Source organism: Acomys russatus, chromosome 1 (assembly GCF_903995435.1).
Source record: "Acomys russatus chromosome 1, mAcoRus1.1, whole genome shotgun sequence".
Lineage (NCBI taxonomy): Eukaryota > Metazoa > Chordata > Mammalia > Rodentia > Muridae > Acomys > Acomys russatus.
Window position 1 is genome coordinate 116,040,404 of NC_067137.1, and position 20,196 is coordinate 116,060,599.

General features: G+C 50.7%; 1 protein-coding gene across 4 annotated transcripts in view; it reads right to left on the reverse strand.

Annotated features, from left to right (window-relative positions):
- Window positions 1-18,359, reverse strand: part of Bcl11b (BCL11 transcription factor B) — an 89,408-nt gene extending 71,049 nt beyond the window's left edge. Inside the window, exons 1-2 of one of the 4 annotated variants that reach the window (XM_051151129.1) lie at window positions 17,295-18,359; window positions 3,819-4,181 (exon numbers count right to left, since the gene is read on the reverse strand). In XM_051151129.1, coding sequence (XP_051007086.1) covers window positions 3,819-4,181; window positions 17,295-17,352 — 421 coding nt within the window. In that variant the 5' untranslated portion in view covers window positions 17,353-18,359. Of the gene's footprint in view, window positions 1-3,818; window positions 4,185-17,294 lie in introns of all 4 variants that reach the window. The other 3 variants (XM_051151143.1, XM_051151123.1, XM_051151136.1) reach the window with 3 other exon arrangements.
- Window positions 18,360-20,196: the final 1,837 nt, after the last annotated feature.

Here is a 20,196-nt window from a genome sequence, read left to right on the forward strand (position 1 = left end):
CTCTCTCCTCTCTCTCTCTCTCTCTCTCTCTCTCTCTCTCTCTCTCTCTCTCTCTGGGAGCCTTTCCTAAAACACCCAAAAGTGTGTGGAGATAGCGAGCAGAGTGCCATGTGGAAAACTTCAGGCGGGCACATATGTGCGCTGCACATGTGATCGTACTAGTGGCCACCCCACACGAGGTCCCCACACACGGGCCTGAGTCCGTCCTTAGCTGCATGCACAGATAAGGAAACTGAGACTGTGAAGGGTAAGGAGCACAGTCGCTTTCAATCCTGTCTTTCCCACACTGCTTCCCACCCCAGACAGCTGAGCCCTTCCTTCTCCGTCCTTCCCCTGAACAAGCCCCCAGCAAACCCTGAGTCTCCTCACCCCCCACTCAGGACCTAGTGCCTGAGTAGAGTCCCTGACAGAGGCAGGGAGAGGCCACAGGAGGAATCACCAGGGGCACCCAGCACCTCCATGGGTGGGTATCTTCAAAGCCATCCCTCAAACTCTTGAGTCACCTGCAGCCAAAAGCTTTACTCCTCATCACCCCATCTGGAGGTGGGCCTTGAAATCAGCTGCCAAGGACCTCCTCTACCACAGCAGGTGACCGATGAGGAGACCCCCAGGCCAACATTGAGGATGAGGTTGCTACCTCCTTACACATTCCCTAGAGGGACACCCCCTCAAGGGGAAGCACATAGGTGTGGTATGAATGAATGAATGAATGAATGAATGAATGAATGACCTCCGGGAGCCGAGCTTTATCAATTCCTCTCCATACCTTCCTAATCCTCAATCACAGTAGCTCTCAACCTGTGGGTTGCAACCCCTTCGGGTTGAACAGCCCTTTCGCAAGGATTGTCTAAGACCATCAGACCATCAAAAAACACAGATATTTGCATTACAATTCATAACGGTAGCAAAATTACAGTTAAGGAGTAGCAACAAAAATAATTTTATGGTTGGAGGTCACCACGATATGAGGAACTGTATTAAAAGGTAGCAGCATTAGGAAGGTTAAGAACCGCTGCTCTCTCATTTAAAGTAACAAAAAAGATCGCAAACTATTTAGAGCCATCTCCAGAATGGCCTGGCCCACACTTTGGTTGGATGGCTGGCCAAATCCCAACTCACCTCTCACCCTGGGGACACAGTGAAGGACAGGAGGAGTCTCATCTATTTACAGACCAGCACCTGCATCCTTCTCTGGGGCCCTGCTTCTAGAGGTTTCTGCTGAAAGGAAAGGCTATTGGAGGCAAGTGAAGGCTCCAGAACATGCCTCTCTCACAGCCAGCCCACGGACTCAGCCACACTGACCAGCCAGAATCAGGGTCCCGAGAATCAACAGCCAGCCACCTGCTCGCCGGCTACTGCCAGGGACCAGCAAGGCCAATGGAGACAGCACAGGACATGGAGCAGCTGGAACCCCCAAAGCCACAGCCGGGGAGGCAGGAGCAGGGGGCCATGGACGCCAGTGTGCCAGAGGCCTGGACAGCAGCTGTAAGGATTTCCAGAAGCCTGGGTGGAGAAGAGTCCGTGGTTCCGAGCTCCCCTCTTAAAACATAAAGACTCAATTATCTTTGGGCAGCTTGCTTTACACATGAATTGACACATTTATTTTACAATAAATAACCGAAAGTTATCTGTGTTTCCTTTACTGTTAATCTACACAGAAATAATAAACAGGCCTTGTCTACCAAGCTGCAAGGACTGCAGGGTCCTCAGAATTCAATTAAGCTAAAATAATTAATGCTCTCGCCATATTAAATTACTTTATACATTTGAGCCACTGATGTTTTATTCTTTAATCTTTCCTTTCTGTTAAATGGGAAAAAAAGAAAAAGTTGGTACCCAAGTAGGGAGGGACCAGGAGGTCCCAGAGTGGAAAGGAAGGACGGGATGAACTGTAAGGATGAGAGTGGCCAGTTACAGCTGACACAGCACACCGAGTGCTTTGTGCCTTTCATTAGAATAATATTTTAAATGCTTTGAACAAACATATCTCTTTAGACTTCTAAGGGCTTATTTTACGTATTTCTTCTAGAATGAAGAAAACCACTCCCACCTGGTTCCTCTTGCCCTACCACTGAACAGACAACCAAGGATAGCTCCTGTCATGCATAAAATAAAAATATTGTGAGCTATTATGTGGGGAGGATATGAGGGAGGGGCAGAGGGAGCTGGAGGATAAGAACGAAGCTGCTAGGAGATTAACCGTCTTTTGAAAAATCACATTTAGTTTCTTTCTTAAGCAAACTTCTCCCACGGTGATCCACAGACTCTCATTGGGAAAGCCCTTTAAAGTAAAGTGAGGATTTGGAGGCTAGGGTCAGCAGATGAAATCAAATAGGAACCAACCACCCCTCAAAGGTCGCTGTGCACTGCTGACACCAGGTAAATGCCCCCACTTCTGAAATCTATCCCAAGTGGTATATCTGACAACACAGACTTCTCTTGCCTTAATGGAGGTGTCGCACAGGCCATGTTTGTCTGTCCCAGACCTGGTTATGCTGGCATTGTTTTCATGCCTGATTCCCATTAGGGCACAAACACACACCCCAGAAAGCAAAGCCAACTCCAAAGTGGCTGGCAGGTTCTCCCCACTGCCCAGCCTGTGTCTGTGAGGGTTTTCAGACTGTCTAGTTACTCCCAGTGCACTGACGTCCAAAGGTGTACACCTGCCATGGTGTGGCGTTGGGCTTGCAGTGGCACTGACTGTCTCTGGGTGATGAGAGGGCCTGGTCCATACTTTGTGTCCCCTCCTAAGAGCATGCAATGCCCCGGTGTCCTTCCTGCATGCTGCAAAGCCAGAGAGCAGTTCTACTGCCAAGCACTTGCAGAGTCCTTTCTTGTTCCAATTCTCACACGAGGCCTCCTAGGACCATTCATTCCCTATTAACAAAAGAGGAAACTCAAAAGCCCTGAAGCAGCTAGCCCAAAATGAAGAAGCAGGGCTGGATCTCTCATCTGCATGAACTGTTACAACCTGTCTTGCTGCCTCTTTTGGGGAGGGGGACACAGCAGAACATGGCTCCCACATTCCCCAGAAGCAAAAGCCTTGGTTTGCATACTACACAGAGGCTCCCTGGGAGACTAGCATGCCGTGGTGTGGCCAGGAAGGACGTAAAGCAAAGTCACCAAGTGGGCACATCCCACTGAAGGGCACAGGTGGTACTTTGGACAGAGGCCCCATGCTTGCTCTTCAGGTGGACAGATCAGCTGTCCGGATAAAACCAAAGAGCATGCCAAAAACAAGTGTCCATTCTCCCCCCCAAGGGACCAGAGCTCAGACAGGTTCCCACAACCTGAGGATCAGGCAAAATGGGTTCAAGGATCAGAGGGCCTACCAGCTCTTTTCACATTTGGGGAAACTGAGTCCGTAGAGAGGAAGTGAGACAAATGCCATACGTAAGTGCCTAGCAAGTACCAAACCATCAACAACACAGGGGAGGTCTCCTGAACTCCATCCACCTTAGAGATGAGGAAACACTGTATCCAGGTTGGAAGTCACAAGAGTGCAAACTGAGCCTGGCTCCAAAGCCAGGGACTGAGCCAAGATTGCCAACACAGAGAGGGCCAAGCCAACCTCCAAACCTCCATCTTGTGTTCCAGGCCCTCACCAAAAGCAAAGTACCCAACATGCAAACCGTTGGGCCTCCCTCAGCTGTGGGCCCCCAGAGAGTCACCTGGAAGGTGAGCCCTCAGAAAGAGGAAGCCCCAGAGGGTGACCCAGAGGCCCATCTTGAAAAGCCCTGGACCTCCCCAAGAACCAATGTCCCAAGGTCAGCAAACGGGACCAGCTTCAGCAGCCACCAGGTGAGCAAAGGTCATACCTGCAATGTTCTCCTGCTTGGGACAGATGCCTTTCGTGGGCGACAATAGGTGGTCATCTTCATCCGGTGTGACCTGGATCCCGATCTCTACTGGCTCAGATACTCTCCTGAGCTCAGAGCGAGAGGAGGGTGGAGGACTGCCCTTGTCCAGGACCTTGTCGTAGCAGGCGCCCAGGCCCCCACACGGTTTCTTCTTGTGCTCTATAAAAACCAGGATGTCCCCCAGCGGAAAGTTCATCTGACACTGGCCACAGGTGAGTAGGTCAGGGTCGGGGCCACCCACCATCAGCCCCAGGCCGCTCGGCTCCTCTACCTCCAGACCCTCGTCCTCCTCAAGGATGGCGGCCTCCACATGGTCAGCCTCTGCTGAAGACAGAAAGGAGACAGGGGAGGGGCAGAGAAGACAGAGATGGGCTTAGGTGATCACAGACTGGCTCCCCTCCATCCCTCCCCACTACGAAACCCTTCTAGGGCCAGGCCAGGCCAGCCGCTGTGGCTCCTCACATCCTCCCAGGATTGGAGTTCACCATCCTATCCCCTCATAAACCTGAGGTCATCACAACAGCACTGTCTGGGCTCCCTAGAGCGTGCCCTGCCAATTTCTCCCAACACGTGTGTGTGTGTGTGTGTGTGTGTGTGTGTGTGTGTGTGTGTGTGTGTGGTGTGTGCACGTGCATCACACTCCAGCACCGTCAGCTGGAGATGACTCTCTCACACCTCTGGGTATCAGATCATCACACAGGGAGCTTCTCGCTCCAGATTGAAGGGTGAGCTGGGCAGCTGCCCCGCCGATGACATTATTCCAATGGACCCGCCACATTGAGAAGGAGGGAGGTGACACTGTGCCCCACCCCCTTGCTCCCGTGTCCTCTCCCCACCAGCTTTCATTCATGGCCATAGCCTTCCCCATTCTTGGGCTTCCTGCTTGCATTCTTCTACCTGAGTCCTAGCCAGGCACCAAACTGGAAAACAGAAACCCAGACAGGTGACGGAAAGCCAGCCCTGCCCAGAGAAAGAGGCACAGGTGCTCAGAGAGAAGAGTCGGGTTCCAGAATACGGAAGGAAAAAGCAAACCCGAAAGAGGGGAGCTGGCTTCCCCACACGGTGCACTCCTGCTCAGACCTCCACACCCTAGCAAAATTCTCAGTGCCCATCAGCTCCCTACCATCCTTTTTGTCTGGTTGGTTTTCTTTTCATTCCAAGAAAGAAAGAAAGAAAGAAAGAAAGAAAGAAAGAAAGAAAGAAAGAAAGAAAGAAAGGAAGGAAGGAAGGAAAAGAAAAGAAAGAAACCTCCTTCGAACTCCAAAATCATTTCTTGGCAGATCTGGAGGTTTTTAAAATGTCTTTAGCAGCCAGTACATTTCCTTTTGTTGTTTATGTTACTTTTTTGGAAGGGGCATGGGATCTAAATATTTTGAAGCTAATAAATGCTTCAAAAAAGCAGCCACTCCCTCAAGGGATCCTTGGAAGGCTCAGCAGTGAAGTGCCATAATAAATCAGAGGAAGTGGACGAGGAAGTTCTGCGTCCCCCTGGGGGTCTGGGCTACTCTGGCTGGAATTCTTAGGTGTCAGCATGGAAGACAAGTGGCCAGGGCTTCAGAGGAGCTGGGGAGAGCCACAGGTCTGACACCGAGGAGAGAGATGAATTCTGAACTGTCCAGCAATTAGATGGGGGGGGAGGGGGCGGTAACGATTGGCACAGAGGAGCAGGATGGGGCGAAAAGGAGGAAGGTACATTTCATGGTAGTGATGTTATTAATGAGCCAGAGCCAACGTGGAAAATTGAAGGAAAATATCCTGTGGCGTCTCCAGTGTTACATGTTTCCTGAACATAAGTTTGCGTGGAGCCTACGCAAGTCCACGTGCAAAACCGAATGCAGCATCTGAGGACGGTGACATGGAACGTGCACCTAGTGCCGTGCGTGATACAGGGAGAGGTGCAGGTACCCCCAATGGAAATCACAACCTGATTCTCTGCCCATAGTCACCGGGAGGCAGGCAGGGCCCTCTGAGAATTAAATGTAGACATGCACCCCAAAACAAAAAACAAACAAACAAACAAACAAACAAAAAAAGGCACTTACAAACAGCCCGCAGATGTGTAAATCTTAAATCTGTTGTCTGTACATCACTAACAACAACAACCAGGGCAGGGAGGGAGGAAGACAGGTAAAGGGGCAATCCTCACCACACCAACCAGAAACCATTAATTACCCTTGAAAAGGAAATCGGAGTTTACTTTAAGAGGAGCTTGAAGACAATGCTGCGTAATTAATTTACCGATTTATCTTATGAAAAGCTGCCTTGCCATGGTTAAAATGTAATCACAACCTTCAAGCTGAAGGTTCGAGGGAGAGACTGGATTCCCTGTAAACCGTTTGTCAGGACGTAAAAGGTAATTATTCGGTGCCTCCTTTCCTTTTAATAATCTAACACTGAGCAATACTGTTTATATTGAAAAGCTTGCACCTTTAATTACCAATTACATATACATAATTTCAGAGCCAAAGGAGAGAGCTGTGCAAACAGTCCTTTAGAAATATAAGGATGTATCGTGCCCTGTTTGCAAAAAGGGAACACTAATAAATAGAAGGAGGGTGTCAAAATATTGTTTGGTCAAAAAAAAAAAAAAAAGCAAAAGGAAATGAGCTGAAAGGCAGTGGAGGGGGGGGGGGGCAAAATAAAATTGAGAATTCAGACCAAGCAGGGAAAGGTGCTATACCTGGGAAGGTTTCAATGGCCTCCTCGAGCAGGCCTGGTAACACGCCTGGTCCTTACAGCCTTTGATAACAATGAGCCTACATCCCCAACCTAATGCTGCTCTCGACAGCAAAGGGGCCCCTTTGTTTTTTAATTGAGTCTAACTTCAGTTTATTATTATTAGTAGTAGGACTAACTTTTTCAGGCATGCCTACCCACCTGGCCAGTTCTCAAAAAATATGAGTTATGTCCTCTCTGTTAGGAGGTCTCAGGCCACAGAATTTCAGATCCGTTTCTAATTCCAAAGAAGCACAGACTAGCACACAAATTAGCTAAGGTCATATATTCCTCTGTCTCCATTCCTTCTTTGACAGAGACTCCAAATTAGCACCCTTTTTTGTAATATCTGGTTGTCTGTCTGTCTTCTGTCTGTCTGTCTGTCTGTCTGTCTGTCTGTCTCTTTACTTTCCTCATGCAGGAAGTCCTGTGAGCCCCAGTCATTGGGTATGAAGGTCTGCACTATTGTTTACTAAGCTACAGTTCTAAGTTCTCTGTCTCCCCGTGCCCCCCCCCTTACAGGTAGCCAACCTGAAGTGCCAAAGCCAGACAGACAGACATGCTGAGCCAAGACTGGGACCCAACCAATTGCAACTATGAAAGGAGTTAGGAGGAGAAGGAACCAGGAAAAAAAAAATCAAAAGCTACCTCCCCTCCCACCTTCAATGCTGAAAGTAAAGCTCCTGCCGGTGACAGCATGCCTGCCCTGTCAACGCCCAGGAGTGGAGTTTCCTCTCCCCACCCCCGGGTTGTGTGTGGGTCTCTGAACTCTGGCCTGTTGCTAATGGTTCTCTCCTGAGGAAGGTGACTCGTCCCCCAGCATTCAAACAGCAGAGTCCCACTGAACCCCAACTTCTGGGGTGAGAATGGATGGACCAGGCAAGCTGACTGGGCCTGAAAAACTCAGGCAGAGTCTCTCAGAGACACCCCAAAGGCTGTGGTTTCATTTCCGCTGGCAAGCGGATATGGGCTGGGCATGTTGAGTGCGTGTGTGTGTGTGTGTGTGTGTGTGTGTGTGTGTGTGTGTGTGTCCCTTCTAAGAACTGTATCAATAACGGAAGAAAGAAAAGGGGGAAAGAGCCTCTTGGTCCAACTCCTGAGAAAAGGGAGGCTGTTCCTCTGGGAACTCTCCTCGGCTGCCCTACGCTGAGGATGTATATGTCTGGCCCAGGCATCTGTATCTCCCGGCTCTGATCCACCTCGGAGGACTGAGCCTCTGCGTACACAGGCACAGTCTCGATTGCTCCACGAGAGAGAGAAGCAGATGCAAAGCGGCCATCCGAACCCAGATTCTAGAAACCAGCCCCTCCCTCAACCTCGGGCGTTAAACATTAAGGCCCAGATAAAGCGCTCCTCTGAAAAGATATGTGTGTTCCTGAAAAGCTCCGAGTGTCAGGCAGCCTGTAAAATATGACTGCTCTCAATACACCACGAGCCAAATAAGAACAGCACTTGCTAAAAATGTTTGACTCATTAAGAGGAAAATGAATGGACAGAGGCAGCCGGCAACTTGCTCAAATGTAAGATACCGTGGGATTGGAGAGAGTTTTGAAATATTAAATCTAAAGTACAGGAGCAAATATATATTTACACACACACGCACATGTACAGAAAGAGAAAGAGAGAGAGTTAGATTTTCTTTTTACAACAAAACCACATTTTATTTACAAGGCCAGGCCTCCTCCCAGCTGGTAAACGCAATTATAGGCAATGAAATCAGGCTTCACAAATAATAACGCGCATCATTGTTAAGTAGAAGGGGGAACCCTTGATCCTGAGGCAAACTTGCCATGTGTCAGCTCCCATGGCAAGGAATTTGGGACAGAAGACAGAAACGGAGAGGAGCTGTTCACACTGGCACAGCTGAGCAGCCACCAACCAACCCTCCAGCAAGGCTCAGAGGCCTTATCCAGCGTGAAAGTCCCTATGTGCACACAGATCCTAGGGCCCTGCCTCTCCTGCTCCTGCAGCACAACTGCCCTGCACCTGCCCCTCAGGGAATTCCAGCCAAAAGATCTGCTACCTGCTGTCCCCAGGCCATGGTGTGAGTGTGCTGCTACACACACACACACACACACACACACACACACACACACTTGCACATGCATTGCTGCCGAAGCAATACATAGGCTCCTGTTCCCCTTTGCTTCTGCTCAATTCCAAATCTCTATCCTTAATGACTAAGCACAGTAAGTATTGTTTCAGTAAGGTAGGTGGAGACGGAGGGGGGCGCGTTGGGGGAGAGGGCAGCTTGTTAAAACGGTGTGCCGCCAACGTCACAGCCGCCATCACAATGCTTATACATGCTTACAAAAATCTGTTCAGCATCTACCAAGCTCTGCCTCCTTGTGACTGGAGACTTTAGGCCTGCTTCTCAGGAAGCTAGAACCTTGGCCAGCTAACCCATGCTTACCAACAGTCTGCAAAGGGGTCTTCCCAGTCTGTTCTGGGCGGACACTGAAAAGGGGCCGAGACACCCAAGAGACACAGCAACAGTTACAACCACCTACACTCACGTCCGGTGGAGCACGACATTTTCCGAGCTCCCATCAATTTTTAATTTATTGGATCCATGGGAAAAATAGCAGGCATAGGGAGGGGGAAGGAGAAGGCTGGGGGAGGGGAAGAAGAGGGCTGGGTGGGAGAAGGCAGGCATCAATTCTTGGGGGAGAAAATGACCTATGATTGGACGATGCAACGAGAGGTTTGATAATGTTCTGCAATTGGAGGAGTAATGAAGTGTCCAAAGAAGAAGCGCTAGGAGCAAGGGTAAAGCTCATGCTGAGAGGAATACCCATGCGGGGCTACAAAGGGTTAGGCTCCTAGCAAGGACCTGGGAAGGCACATCTAACAGGGTGCAATGCAGGAATTACGTTCTAGTCTGCCCCCTCTGCCCTGATCATCGGCCCTCTCTCGTCCTGCAAGTCCCAGGCGTCACTTCTCTGCATCTGTCTAAGACCTTACAAAAGCCACCTCCAGGCAGGAGTAGGGACATAGCACACACCAGCTTGCTACCCTGCCTGCTTTACGCCTACCGTAGCACACAACTCAAATTGAAATTGTTCCTGGTTTTGTTTTGTTTTGTTTTGTTTTGTTTTTCAAGCCAGGGTTTCCTGATCCTATCCTGGAGCTAGCTCTGTAGACCAGGCTAGCCTGGACTCAGAGATCCACTTGCCTGCTCATTGCCCCCACCCCACCCCCGCCCCAGCAAAGTGCTAGTATTACAGGTGTACATCACCACAACATTACGTGAAACGTTCACCATTTTCTGACAAGTGATATAAAGACCGGGAGAAATCAGTGAGCAGAGAATGTGACAGCAGAGTAGGTTTCTCCTCTGGGAAACTGACCAGGATTAGGGCTGACAAGACCAACTGGGGGCATGGTGGAACCTGGTCAGCACTCCAGGAAGGTGGGCAGTTTCTGATCCATGCAGAAGTCCTGGCTACAGGGAGAAACGTCACTTCCATGGCCTTCAGTGATGGAGTCTAGGTAGGAGAATCCTATGGTGAGGGCTGGCAGCCCCATCTGCACAGACTGTCCTATAACAGCCCCTGTCCTCCACTGCACGTGGCTCTGGAGAACCCCCAAAAACGTGGTTCAGGAAGCCTGGATCCCCTCAAAACTAAGGAAGGGGAAAGGAAATTTATACTCAGCCATATCCATAGACCCTCATTGTACCAGAAAATGAAATGCAAAGCTAAGCCCATGACAAACAAGAATGAATCGGCATCACTTTGATAAATAAAACAGCTGCCTTTAAAAAGAAAGAAGGGGGGGGCGGGATGTACCAACCATAGAACACTTTCTAAACATTCACAGCCACAGTGGGGCTAGCAACCCTTTGATAGAGGAGGGTCCCCTTGGCCAAATGAGGGCATTTGTTTTGTTTAACATTTGGGTTTTCAGAACTACAGGGGGAGAGGACTTCCTTGGGTACAGTGGACATGAGGCTGTCTCTTAGGGGACCCAGCTACTCCGAGGTAGCAAGAATCCCACAAGGGCAGCCGTTTCTTCCCATACCTCCTCTCTAGGATAGAAATTTAAACACGACTCTGACTTCATCATCTCTCATTTGTAGCAACGCCTTCATCTGAGGCACTTGCTAATGAAGATGATGCCGGCACCCGGCTCTCTTGAGGCTCTCGGCATGCAGTTCTAGAAGGGCCTTAGAGTGATTCACAAGTGTATTTGTATTTTAGCAGTTCAGCAGATCAAGGTCGTAAAAAGTTATAGAAAAACAGAGAGGTTTTTTTGTTGTTGTTGTGTTGTTGTTGTTGTTGTTGTTGTTTAACTCTTTTTACTTTGAAGTTACTTAATTTTGTGTGGTCTGGCATTTCACTGCAGTAAATAGCTCGAGCTGGCTTAATTCCACACCCAAGCAAATTATCAGCTGCCACAGAGAAAGAGATGGGGGGGAGGTAAAAAAAAAAAAAAAAAAAAAAAAAAGAATGAAATTCTGGAATTTCAGCAACTGCATACAAAACTTACATATGTCAAACCGCCAGCAAGAGTCCCCGGAACACAGCACTGCTCACCAGCTAGTGCCGTTCTGTCAGTAAACAAGAGATGGCTATGCTCACCTCTAACCAGCTCCTGATGGGGAGCCTGCTCCCAGCAATTTTTAGGTTTCACATCCTGTGAACACCAAACGCTCAGGGGAGGTTGTCCACTAATTAGAGACACTGTAACAGAATGTGAGCAACCTCCACTGGTCCTGTATTTAGCTCCCTAGGATGGGAAAGCAGATTTGTGAGATGGGGATGGGGGGGGGGAGTGGATGGCCACTGGTAGAGGGCAAAGCACTCAAGACACCGCCCCCCCGCGCCTAAAAGCAGGATCTTATGAGTCAAGCAAACGCTGAGACAGGACAAAGCCACAGTAGGAACATCTGTATGACGTGGGGCCACCATCGCCAGCGTTCTTCTCTGTCTCCCCCCGACTAAGCAGAATCCAAGTGTGCCAGCAGCTAACAAAGTCTTCAGGACAGGCTGCTCAATACCTTGATCATGTGGTGTTGGGCACAGCCCCCCCCCCCACACACACAAAAGAGTTTATTTTTCACCTGTCCTTCCCAGGTGTGACATCAGCGTTAACCTGGGGACGAAAAACCCTTGGAGAGTTTAAGCTAAAAGGAAGGCCCGACCAGGCAGCCGAAGAGTCCTTCCTTCATGAAAGAGGGAGAGATTCTCACAGGAAAACATCCAGCTGCCATCTGTCCTATCAACACACACACACACACACACACACACACACACACACATGCACACGCACACATAATTTTTTTTCAAAAATTGAATGTCTGTGTTGGTGTGTAGTCACAGTATGAGAAAGTCCCCAAATTCCAAGGCAAATGATTAGGGATTTCTATAAACTGAATTAAAGCAAAAAAAAAAAAAAACAGTGCTCTGAGGTTCGGAAGCCACTGCTCAGACCCAGATGGAGAGGTACCTCGGTCTTCATTTCAGAGTTATCCTCCGTGCTTGCACCCATGGTGTGCTTACAACTGGGCAGATTCAAACATTAAGTCAAGTAGAGAAATCATCAGATAAACGGCTGGCCCTCTTCCTCCAACTGATGACAGTGAAGGCTTTTGTCTGACCTAATTTACTTCTCTTTTAGGTTAGAATAAAGCGCTTTGCTGTGTCGGGGCGAGCTCTTCAGCTCATAAACTGAATTCCTGCACTCGGCTCCAGCTTACACTGCTGGTTGCAGATGTCTTGAACTCTAAAAACCCCCACAATCAACACACACACACATATTCCCCAAGACTAAAATCACACATTTGGCGAGCGATGTAGCTTCATGACATGCCACCGTCTGGGGTGAAAGGTATGGTGGCTGCTGCTGCCTCCTCCAGCAAGCACACACACTCCTTGCAAACAAAATTGCCCATGTTATACCGTTGCGGAAACAGTGCCGGCTCCCCTTAAGTTCTGTGGGGGTCACTAGAGAACAGATGCGATTGAAAGTACTATCAAATGGAAGCGGAAAGGATATCCATTCATCAAGCTGCCTTATGTCCGTCACTCTCTTAAGGAGCAATTCACAGTGATCCCCACCACCCTCCACCCCCAGGTAACCTGCATCAAGATGGACTACCCCTAAAATGACAACCACTCTCACCAGACTCGCTGCATGAATTTTGAATGCCTTCCCAACAAAACAAAATGTTCAGAACTCAAGACTATGGGCAGATCGTGGCGGGGGCGGGGGCGGGGGGACGGGGGGGCGCGGAACACTCACTCAGGAACAACCATTTTAATTGTTTAAAAAGAAAAGGAAACGTCTCCCCACCTGCCAGGTAAGGGCTTACAAATGGATGCCAATGGCTTGAAAATAGATTTCTCAAACTTATATTCTCATGTTTGTCCTGCACGAATCTCCGCAGGAAAATCAATATTACAACTTCACGCTTAAGACATTTTGCAGCGACACAAACTGCAGCCCGCTGCTGCTGCTGCTGCTGGAGCTGCTGCCTAGGCCAATGCTGCTGATGGACGCGGGTTCCCAGGCATAGCGGCGAAGGCACCGCAGCCATGACACGGGCACCGAGCGCCCCCTAGCTGACGAGAGGCGCTAGGCGAGGCTTGGAGCCTCCGGCTTTACCATTAACCAAAAGCCAATTCCACTGAAAGTTTACTTTGTAAAGTATTTTATCACAACAAGCAACAGAGAGAGCGAGGCTGTGGAGATGGGAGGGGTAGAATTGATGCATAAAGGCGGGGAGGAGCTATCAGGAGTCAAAGTCTGATTAGGCGTTTAAAACCTGCTTGCCGCTGTAGGAAACTGAAGTCTGTAACCAGTTTTAGAAGCGTCCATTTCACCTGAGATATAGTTTTAATTACTGTCAAATGCACTGAAAACTGACCTTTCCTCTTGTCAAGGAAGACCCATTGGGTCCTTTGCTGGTAAGCTGAGACATGTACCTAACCATCTACCCTTTCCAAGTTTCTAAGGCCAGCTCCCCAAAAGTAACTGCATTCACCCCAAAATTGGAAAGCGGATTTGTTTTTCTGTTATGAAACATACTGAAGACTAGATCAAATTTGCCAAAGCCAGAGCTCAGGCAGATAGCAGACTTCCCCTTCCAAACAAGAAACAAACATGTATATAAAAATCTTTGAATAAGAGGGAAAATATTCTTCAAAAATATGAGGGGGTGTTAAAATATGCTCATGGCTGTTTTCTCTCAGGTGTGAATTACAAATGAATAAAATCAACCTGGCATAACACCTTTGGCGAACACGTTTTTATTCTCCCATGAAATCTGAGCCGCTGACATATCACACTTCTAATGACACGGGGTTCCCTTCTGTGAAAACGGCAGGCAAACTTCACTGCCCCTACCCGACTATCACAGAAAGAGAAAGGGGGGGGCATATCCTATGAAATGTATCAGAAATGCAGCTTATAAGTGAACCAGTAGAGACGTACTGTACCCTAGGGTTCAGATAATTATGAACATAGCCACCTTTAAAACCTACAACGACCACAAAACCCAATTTGAAGAGGCTAGTATGGAATTAATTCAACCAGCCTAACTTCTGCGGCAAATCTTGGCTCTCTGGCTGTTGTGCAAAATCATGAAGGCGTACAGCAGATTACTACCCTTCCTTAGGAACCTGTTGGTGGGTTATTGAAAAGTTGACTTCATTAGCGCTCTGTAATTGAGCACTCAATTTTACCTCCTTGTTTTCTTCAGAAAACCTTTGAGTTTTTCCACAGACTTCACAACACATTTCCTTCTGCCTGACCCTGCCTGGCATGGCTGGTGCAAGAAGGCCCTTCCCTCTGCCTGGCCAGCGGTTGCCTCCCTCACCTCCCTTCGACCATACTCCCCCTGTGTTGTTTTGGGTTTGATTTTATTGATGTGTCTGTCCTCCTGTTTGAAAAGCCACATCCATCTGGGTCAAACATTTTGAAACAAACCAGAGACCTCAGGTTTTCCTTTCCAGCTGTCTCCCACTCTCTTAGCTGCCTCACTCTTGTTAACCGGTAAATGTAACTAACTCTTTAAGGAGCCCTTCTCCTAACCCCCAACACACACACACACACACACACACACACACACACACACACAATCATGGGTGTTACTTTTGAGCTTCTCTGCTTTCCGAGGCCATCAGTGGATCTTAGTTGCATCATCCCCAAAGAACCTTAAGCGGCTGCCCCACAGGCCCAAGGCTGCCACCCAGCTGAAAACGATACGCCACATTTTACATGGTTTCCTTCGCATACTGAAATCTCACATGTGAGAGGTAGGGGCTGAGACACTTGCTTTGCTGGCCAGGGCTTCAGAGTCCCCTTGCAACCAGGGCTCCACATGCCACGGTTTGTGGCTACCCACATCCCCCGGGCCACGCTGCATCTCCTGCATCCCTGTCTTGCCACCTCTGGGATGACACCGTGCACGGAAAAGCCAGCTGCTTTTCCTGAGCACTCTTTGGACCACTCTCCTTCCTTAAACCCTAAACAATGCCCAGGCTCTTGGGGCCTCCAGAAAGCAGGTAGAATTGCTTAGCAGCCTGGCCTCCTGCCCCTCTTTTCTTCCCATCACTTCTCTCCTCTGGTGCAGCGTCAGCTGGCTTTTCCCAGCTGCTCTGAGTAAGGGTGAGACAGTGAGCCAGTGCAGAATGGAGACATGTCACACCAAGCACCCGTCAGCCCCAGGCCCAGCTGCCACTGGTCCCTCTGCTCAGAGCTTGCCCAGGATGTCCCAGAGATACCCAGAGAAAAAGACAGCAAATCTACCTGCCTTTCCCCCTAATACTCAATGTTCTCAGGTTGAAGCTACCAGCGTCTCCTTCTTCCCATAGACTCTCTCTCTCCCCTCCTCAAAAACAATCCTTGTAATTATACAGGGGCTCCCCGGGGCAAACTGCCTCCTGGACAAATTAGGGTCTGGAAGTATGGATGTTTTAACAGTCACCTCACCTAAAGGTAGGAGGGGGGGGGGCTTGTTAAAATAACCCAAGGCTGTGGCAAACTAAAGGAAGAAAATAAATACCAAGTGGTCAAGAGGCTCTTGATGAGACCAGGCTCAAATCTGGTTGCAAAACATTTTCTTTTAAATGCAACCAGTAAGTCTCCTTTGACATTATAGCATTGCAAAAATAAAGGAGGCTCTTCTTCCCTCCTGCCCCTAAAAAGACATCCTCTCCCAAGAACCTCACTTCAATATATATGCCCCGAAATAATAATAATAATAACAATAATAATAATAATAATAATAATAATAATAATAATAATAATAATAGAACGCACAAAATCTTACTAATGTGTCTGCTGTAACAAAGGAGAGATGGGACCAGCAATAGCTTCGAGCAGATGGCTCCTGCGCTGGGTTGCAGGGGAGGGGAGAGCCCCTTTATATATTTATTTATTTATTTAAATTCTTTAAAATATAACATAAATATTCGGCTCTTGACCTCAGGGCAGCCAGTCCTAGGCGGCGGCCGTCATTCACAGCCTTTTCCGCTCTAGCGCGGAGAGCCCGGCCCCAGCGCAGCGAGGTGAGCGAAGGATTGCAAAATTACAACCTGCCTGAGGTCTCGATGGCACCCAGAGGAAATTTTATTTCTATTGCAATAAAAAAATAATAAATAACAAGCAACCGCGACCCAAATAAACGCGGGGAGAGACTCGCGGAGGCTGCAGCCCGGGCCGGCCCGGAGCTCTGCAAGCGGACCTCGCTGGTGGCAGCACGGGGACCCGGCGGGCTCCGGGAGAACTGCGTACCTGCGCGGCTCTCGCTGGCGTTTTCTTTTCTAAATGAACCCAGCTGGGGCGTTGGAAGCTGCTGCGTGTCTGCCCTGCTGCCTGACTTCGCGAGCCCCTCCAGTTGCTTGAAATCCGGCGGATTTGCACCGCGACCTGCCTTGTTTATTTAGATGGGGAAGATGAAAGATACTGAGATAGAAAGATGGATAAGAGGGCAATAGGTATTTTCTACTCTTCCTTTTTTTTTTTTTTTTTTTTTTCATCTTTATTTTTACTGTTATAAGAGCATCTCTCTTTTCCCACTCATGACTATCTTTTTTTTTTTTAACTCGTGGCGGGGATTTTTTTTCACCAACACAAATCCTCCCCCCACATTTTTTGGGGGGACTTGAGGGAGGGGGGAAGAAGACAAGACCGTCCCAGGAGACGGAGGTGGAGAAATGAGGAGGGGGTGCTCCAGCCCAGCAAACAGCTGCGCAGCTGGATTCTTTTGCAAATAGCGAGAGGAGGGAGGGGACGGAGGCTTCGGAATCCTAGAACCAGCGCGACCGGCGCCCAGCCTGGCGGGGAGCAGCGGCTCGGCACCCGACGCCCGAGGCCACCCCCTCGTCCTGTGGGTGCCCGGGTCCAGGGCGCACTCGGGGCTCGGTCCGCCCGCTCCTCCGAGCGCGGACCCACGCGCTCGCCAACTTTTCCCGGCTCCCCCTCCCCCTCCGCTCCCCGGCCCCCTCCCCCTCCTCTCCAAACCCCGCCACCAGCGCCGCCGCCGCCACACACGCCGCTTGGAGGGCCAAGCGTCCAGCCGGGCTCGGCGCGCATAGCCGCCTGCAAGCCCGCGCGTCCCCTCCCCAGCCTGGAGCTCGCAGCGGCTGCCCCCGGCTGCAGAAAAACTTTCCCAGGGCCCCACGACCGGCCGCTGCGCCCAGTTTGGTGTCCCCAGCCCCGGGCGCCCGGGGCTCCGGCCGCCGGCCCCTCGCGCGCGCGGCAGACACTTACGCGTGATGAGTTCCCTCTGGGACAAGTGCTGCGGGTTGCCCTGTTTGCGGCGGGACATTGCCCCGGCATCTATTCTGGCATCGCCCGGAGAGCTGCACAGATGCGGGCCGGGGAGGGGGTCAGAGCCGCCGCCGCCGCCGCCGCGCCTCCTCCTCCGCCCGGGTTGGTGCCTCTGCCCTTCCTCTCTTCTTCCTCCTCCTCCTCTTCTTCTTCTTCGTCTTTATTTTGCTTTTTCTTCTGGGCTGTGTTTTTGTTTTTGTTTTTGCAAAAAGAAAAAAACCAGGAAGATGGCTTGGTCTAAAATAGAAAAGGCTAAAATAAATTATAAAACTGCAGTTGCTCGCCGCGGGCTGACCGGTTTCTTTAAAAAATATATTCTTTTGAAGGAAAAATATTTCTCACACTTCTTCAAAGTGCTTGGCCTCTTAGACTTGTAAATGTCTTCTTGAAGTTACACCGGGTTTTGCACCGGCCTCTTGACACCTTTCTTTCGGGGTCTGGTAGGTGGAACGCGCACTTCCACCCAAGGGGAGGGGGGAGAAAAAAATGCAAACAAATTTCAAAAAAGAAGCAAAAAAAAAAAAAAGCAAAGAAAACTTGGGGACTTGTCTCGTGCCCCCCTTACCCCGCCCCCTCAAAAACCCGAAAGCAATGAAAAACTGCCTTGGTTCGGCTCTTTCTGGGTTTTCTGCGCGCTGCCTGCTTTTTTTCTTTCTCGGAGGCTGACCCCTCCGAGGCTCTGGGGGACTCCGGGAGCGGCTCCTTCCCGGGTCACCTGGCAGGCTGGCGCCGGCCGGAGGGGCTGCGGGTCCCCGCGCGCGCTCCCCAGCACTGCCCGGCGCCGCGGGCCCAGGGGGAGCGGGTCTGCGGGGCGGTTCGCCCAGTGCGCCCGGGTCGGTGCGGGCGTGGACAGGAGCTATAGATTGCAACGTGAAGATGGCGGAGTCCGGGTTCTCCGGGAGCTCTCGGTCTCTCTGTGGCTGGGGCTGCCTCTGTACAATGGGATAAAATTCAAGTTCAAGTGCGGACGTGACGTTTAATCTGCTCTAGAGACAAAAAGACCCAGAGAGTCGGAGCACTGGGGGCGACTAGCGGTGGCTTTTTAACATTGTACCCTGTAAGAGAACAAGAAAGCACACACCGAGACACGCGCGCGCGCACTCACACACACTCGCCAGTGCGCACACCCGCAACCCAGACCGGCCACACGTGCAAACTGCTGTTTTTGTGAGCTGGTCTTATCCCCAAGCACTGGCTGCGCAAAAGCGGGGGGAGAGGGTAAATAAAATAAAATCTTTGTTGTCCCCTCCCTCACTCTCCCTATTCCGGGAGCAGGACCCCCTGGGAAAGGGGGCGGAGTGCTCTGTGAGTGACTGAGGTACACTGAGTCCAAGCAAGTCTAAACTCACCCACTCTTAACACTCAGGAAGGAGGGTTGGAAATGGGGGGGCGAGGGGGAGGGACTGGGGAGATAGATACAATTGCTTCACTTCACTCTCTGGAAAAGTAGTTACAGTTGGTTTTACTTATTTGGGGTGGGGGCGTTTTGTAGAAACTTCCAAAAAGTATTTCCATATAAACCGTGTGTGGGGGGGGGAGGTTGGTTCTCTTAGACAACAAAGTAAAAGATACTAGGAGGGCACGGGTGGAGGGGGTGTGCATTTTGTTTGAATCCAATTCCAGAAAGGACCCTCGCCTTTCTGAGCCCTATTAACTCCTAGGGGTCAAGCATTGTCCCGCCCCCACATCCTAGTCTCCTTGGGAAGCACGCGCTAGAGGGACATGGGCACTCCACGTGGGACTCACAGACCCAGAAGCGGGCGTGGCTAGCGCTCCGCAGGAGGGTGACTCGGAGAGGCGCCCCCCAACTCTCTCCGTAAAATCTCCGCAACCTGGATATCCGCCCCCCTCCTCCAAGGCCGGGGATCGGACTTGAAATTGCTTGTCGGACCGGGAAGGACAGAGCTGCCTTGTCAGCCGTTTGATCTCTAGTCGGCGAGGACAAGGGGAGTTGTGGGGGCCTGCCCGTGGCCCGGGGACAAGGCCAGGCTGCAGTCCCCGAACGCACCGCCCCCTCCCGGCGCTCTCTTCCAGAAGACCAGCTGGGTCTACTGGATAACCTGGCCTCCCGCGCTGGGCGCGCCGGGCTCCTGGACCCCTTTTCCTCTCCCTGGCGGCCAGGGCGGGTCGGGGCCTGGCTGGGGCTGAGCTTTGCGGTGAGACTGGCTGCACCGGCCTCACCCCGCCCCAGGCCCGGCGCCCCGGCTTCAGCCCAGGGATTGGCGAGGCTGCAAGGCCTCCAGGCGAGCCTCCTCTCCCGGGGCCTGTACCTCAGGGGGCACCTGGGCTTTTTGTTCATCCTGAAAGCCATGGGTGGGGCCCTGGCACCACCGAAGCTCTCAGTGCTAGGAGCAAGGACAGAAGGATCTCTCTTCCCTTCCCACTTTACCCAAAATAATCACTGTACGATGTGCCCCAGCTTGCAGTTTCCAGCGCTGTGGGCTGCAAGGTCCACGGACCGACGCGAGGCTGAGCCGTGGTGATGTAGGATGGGGGCGGATTTGCCACCTCCTTCTACAGGCCGGGCAGGCCGCGTGCTGCTGCCCACCACCACACACACGTGGTCCAAAGTCTGGAAACGTCTCCTCCTAATCCATCCCGCCCCAACGAAAAAAAAAAAATATTTCCAGGAAAGTGGCCAGAGTCGGGGGTAAAAAAATAGCCCACACCCACCCTTTAATAAAGCTCCCAAGAAATCCATAAACTGGCCTTATCCTCACATCCTCGCTTCAATTTGAAAGAGCAACTAGTCTTGTTTCGCAGACCGGCAGATGGGTAGGGAGGCCAGAGAGGGATAACACTTTACCCCCAAACACACAGCGCGTCAGGACAAGTCTGTACT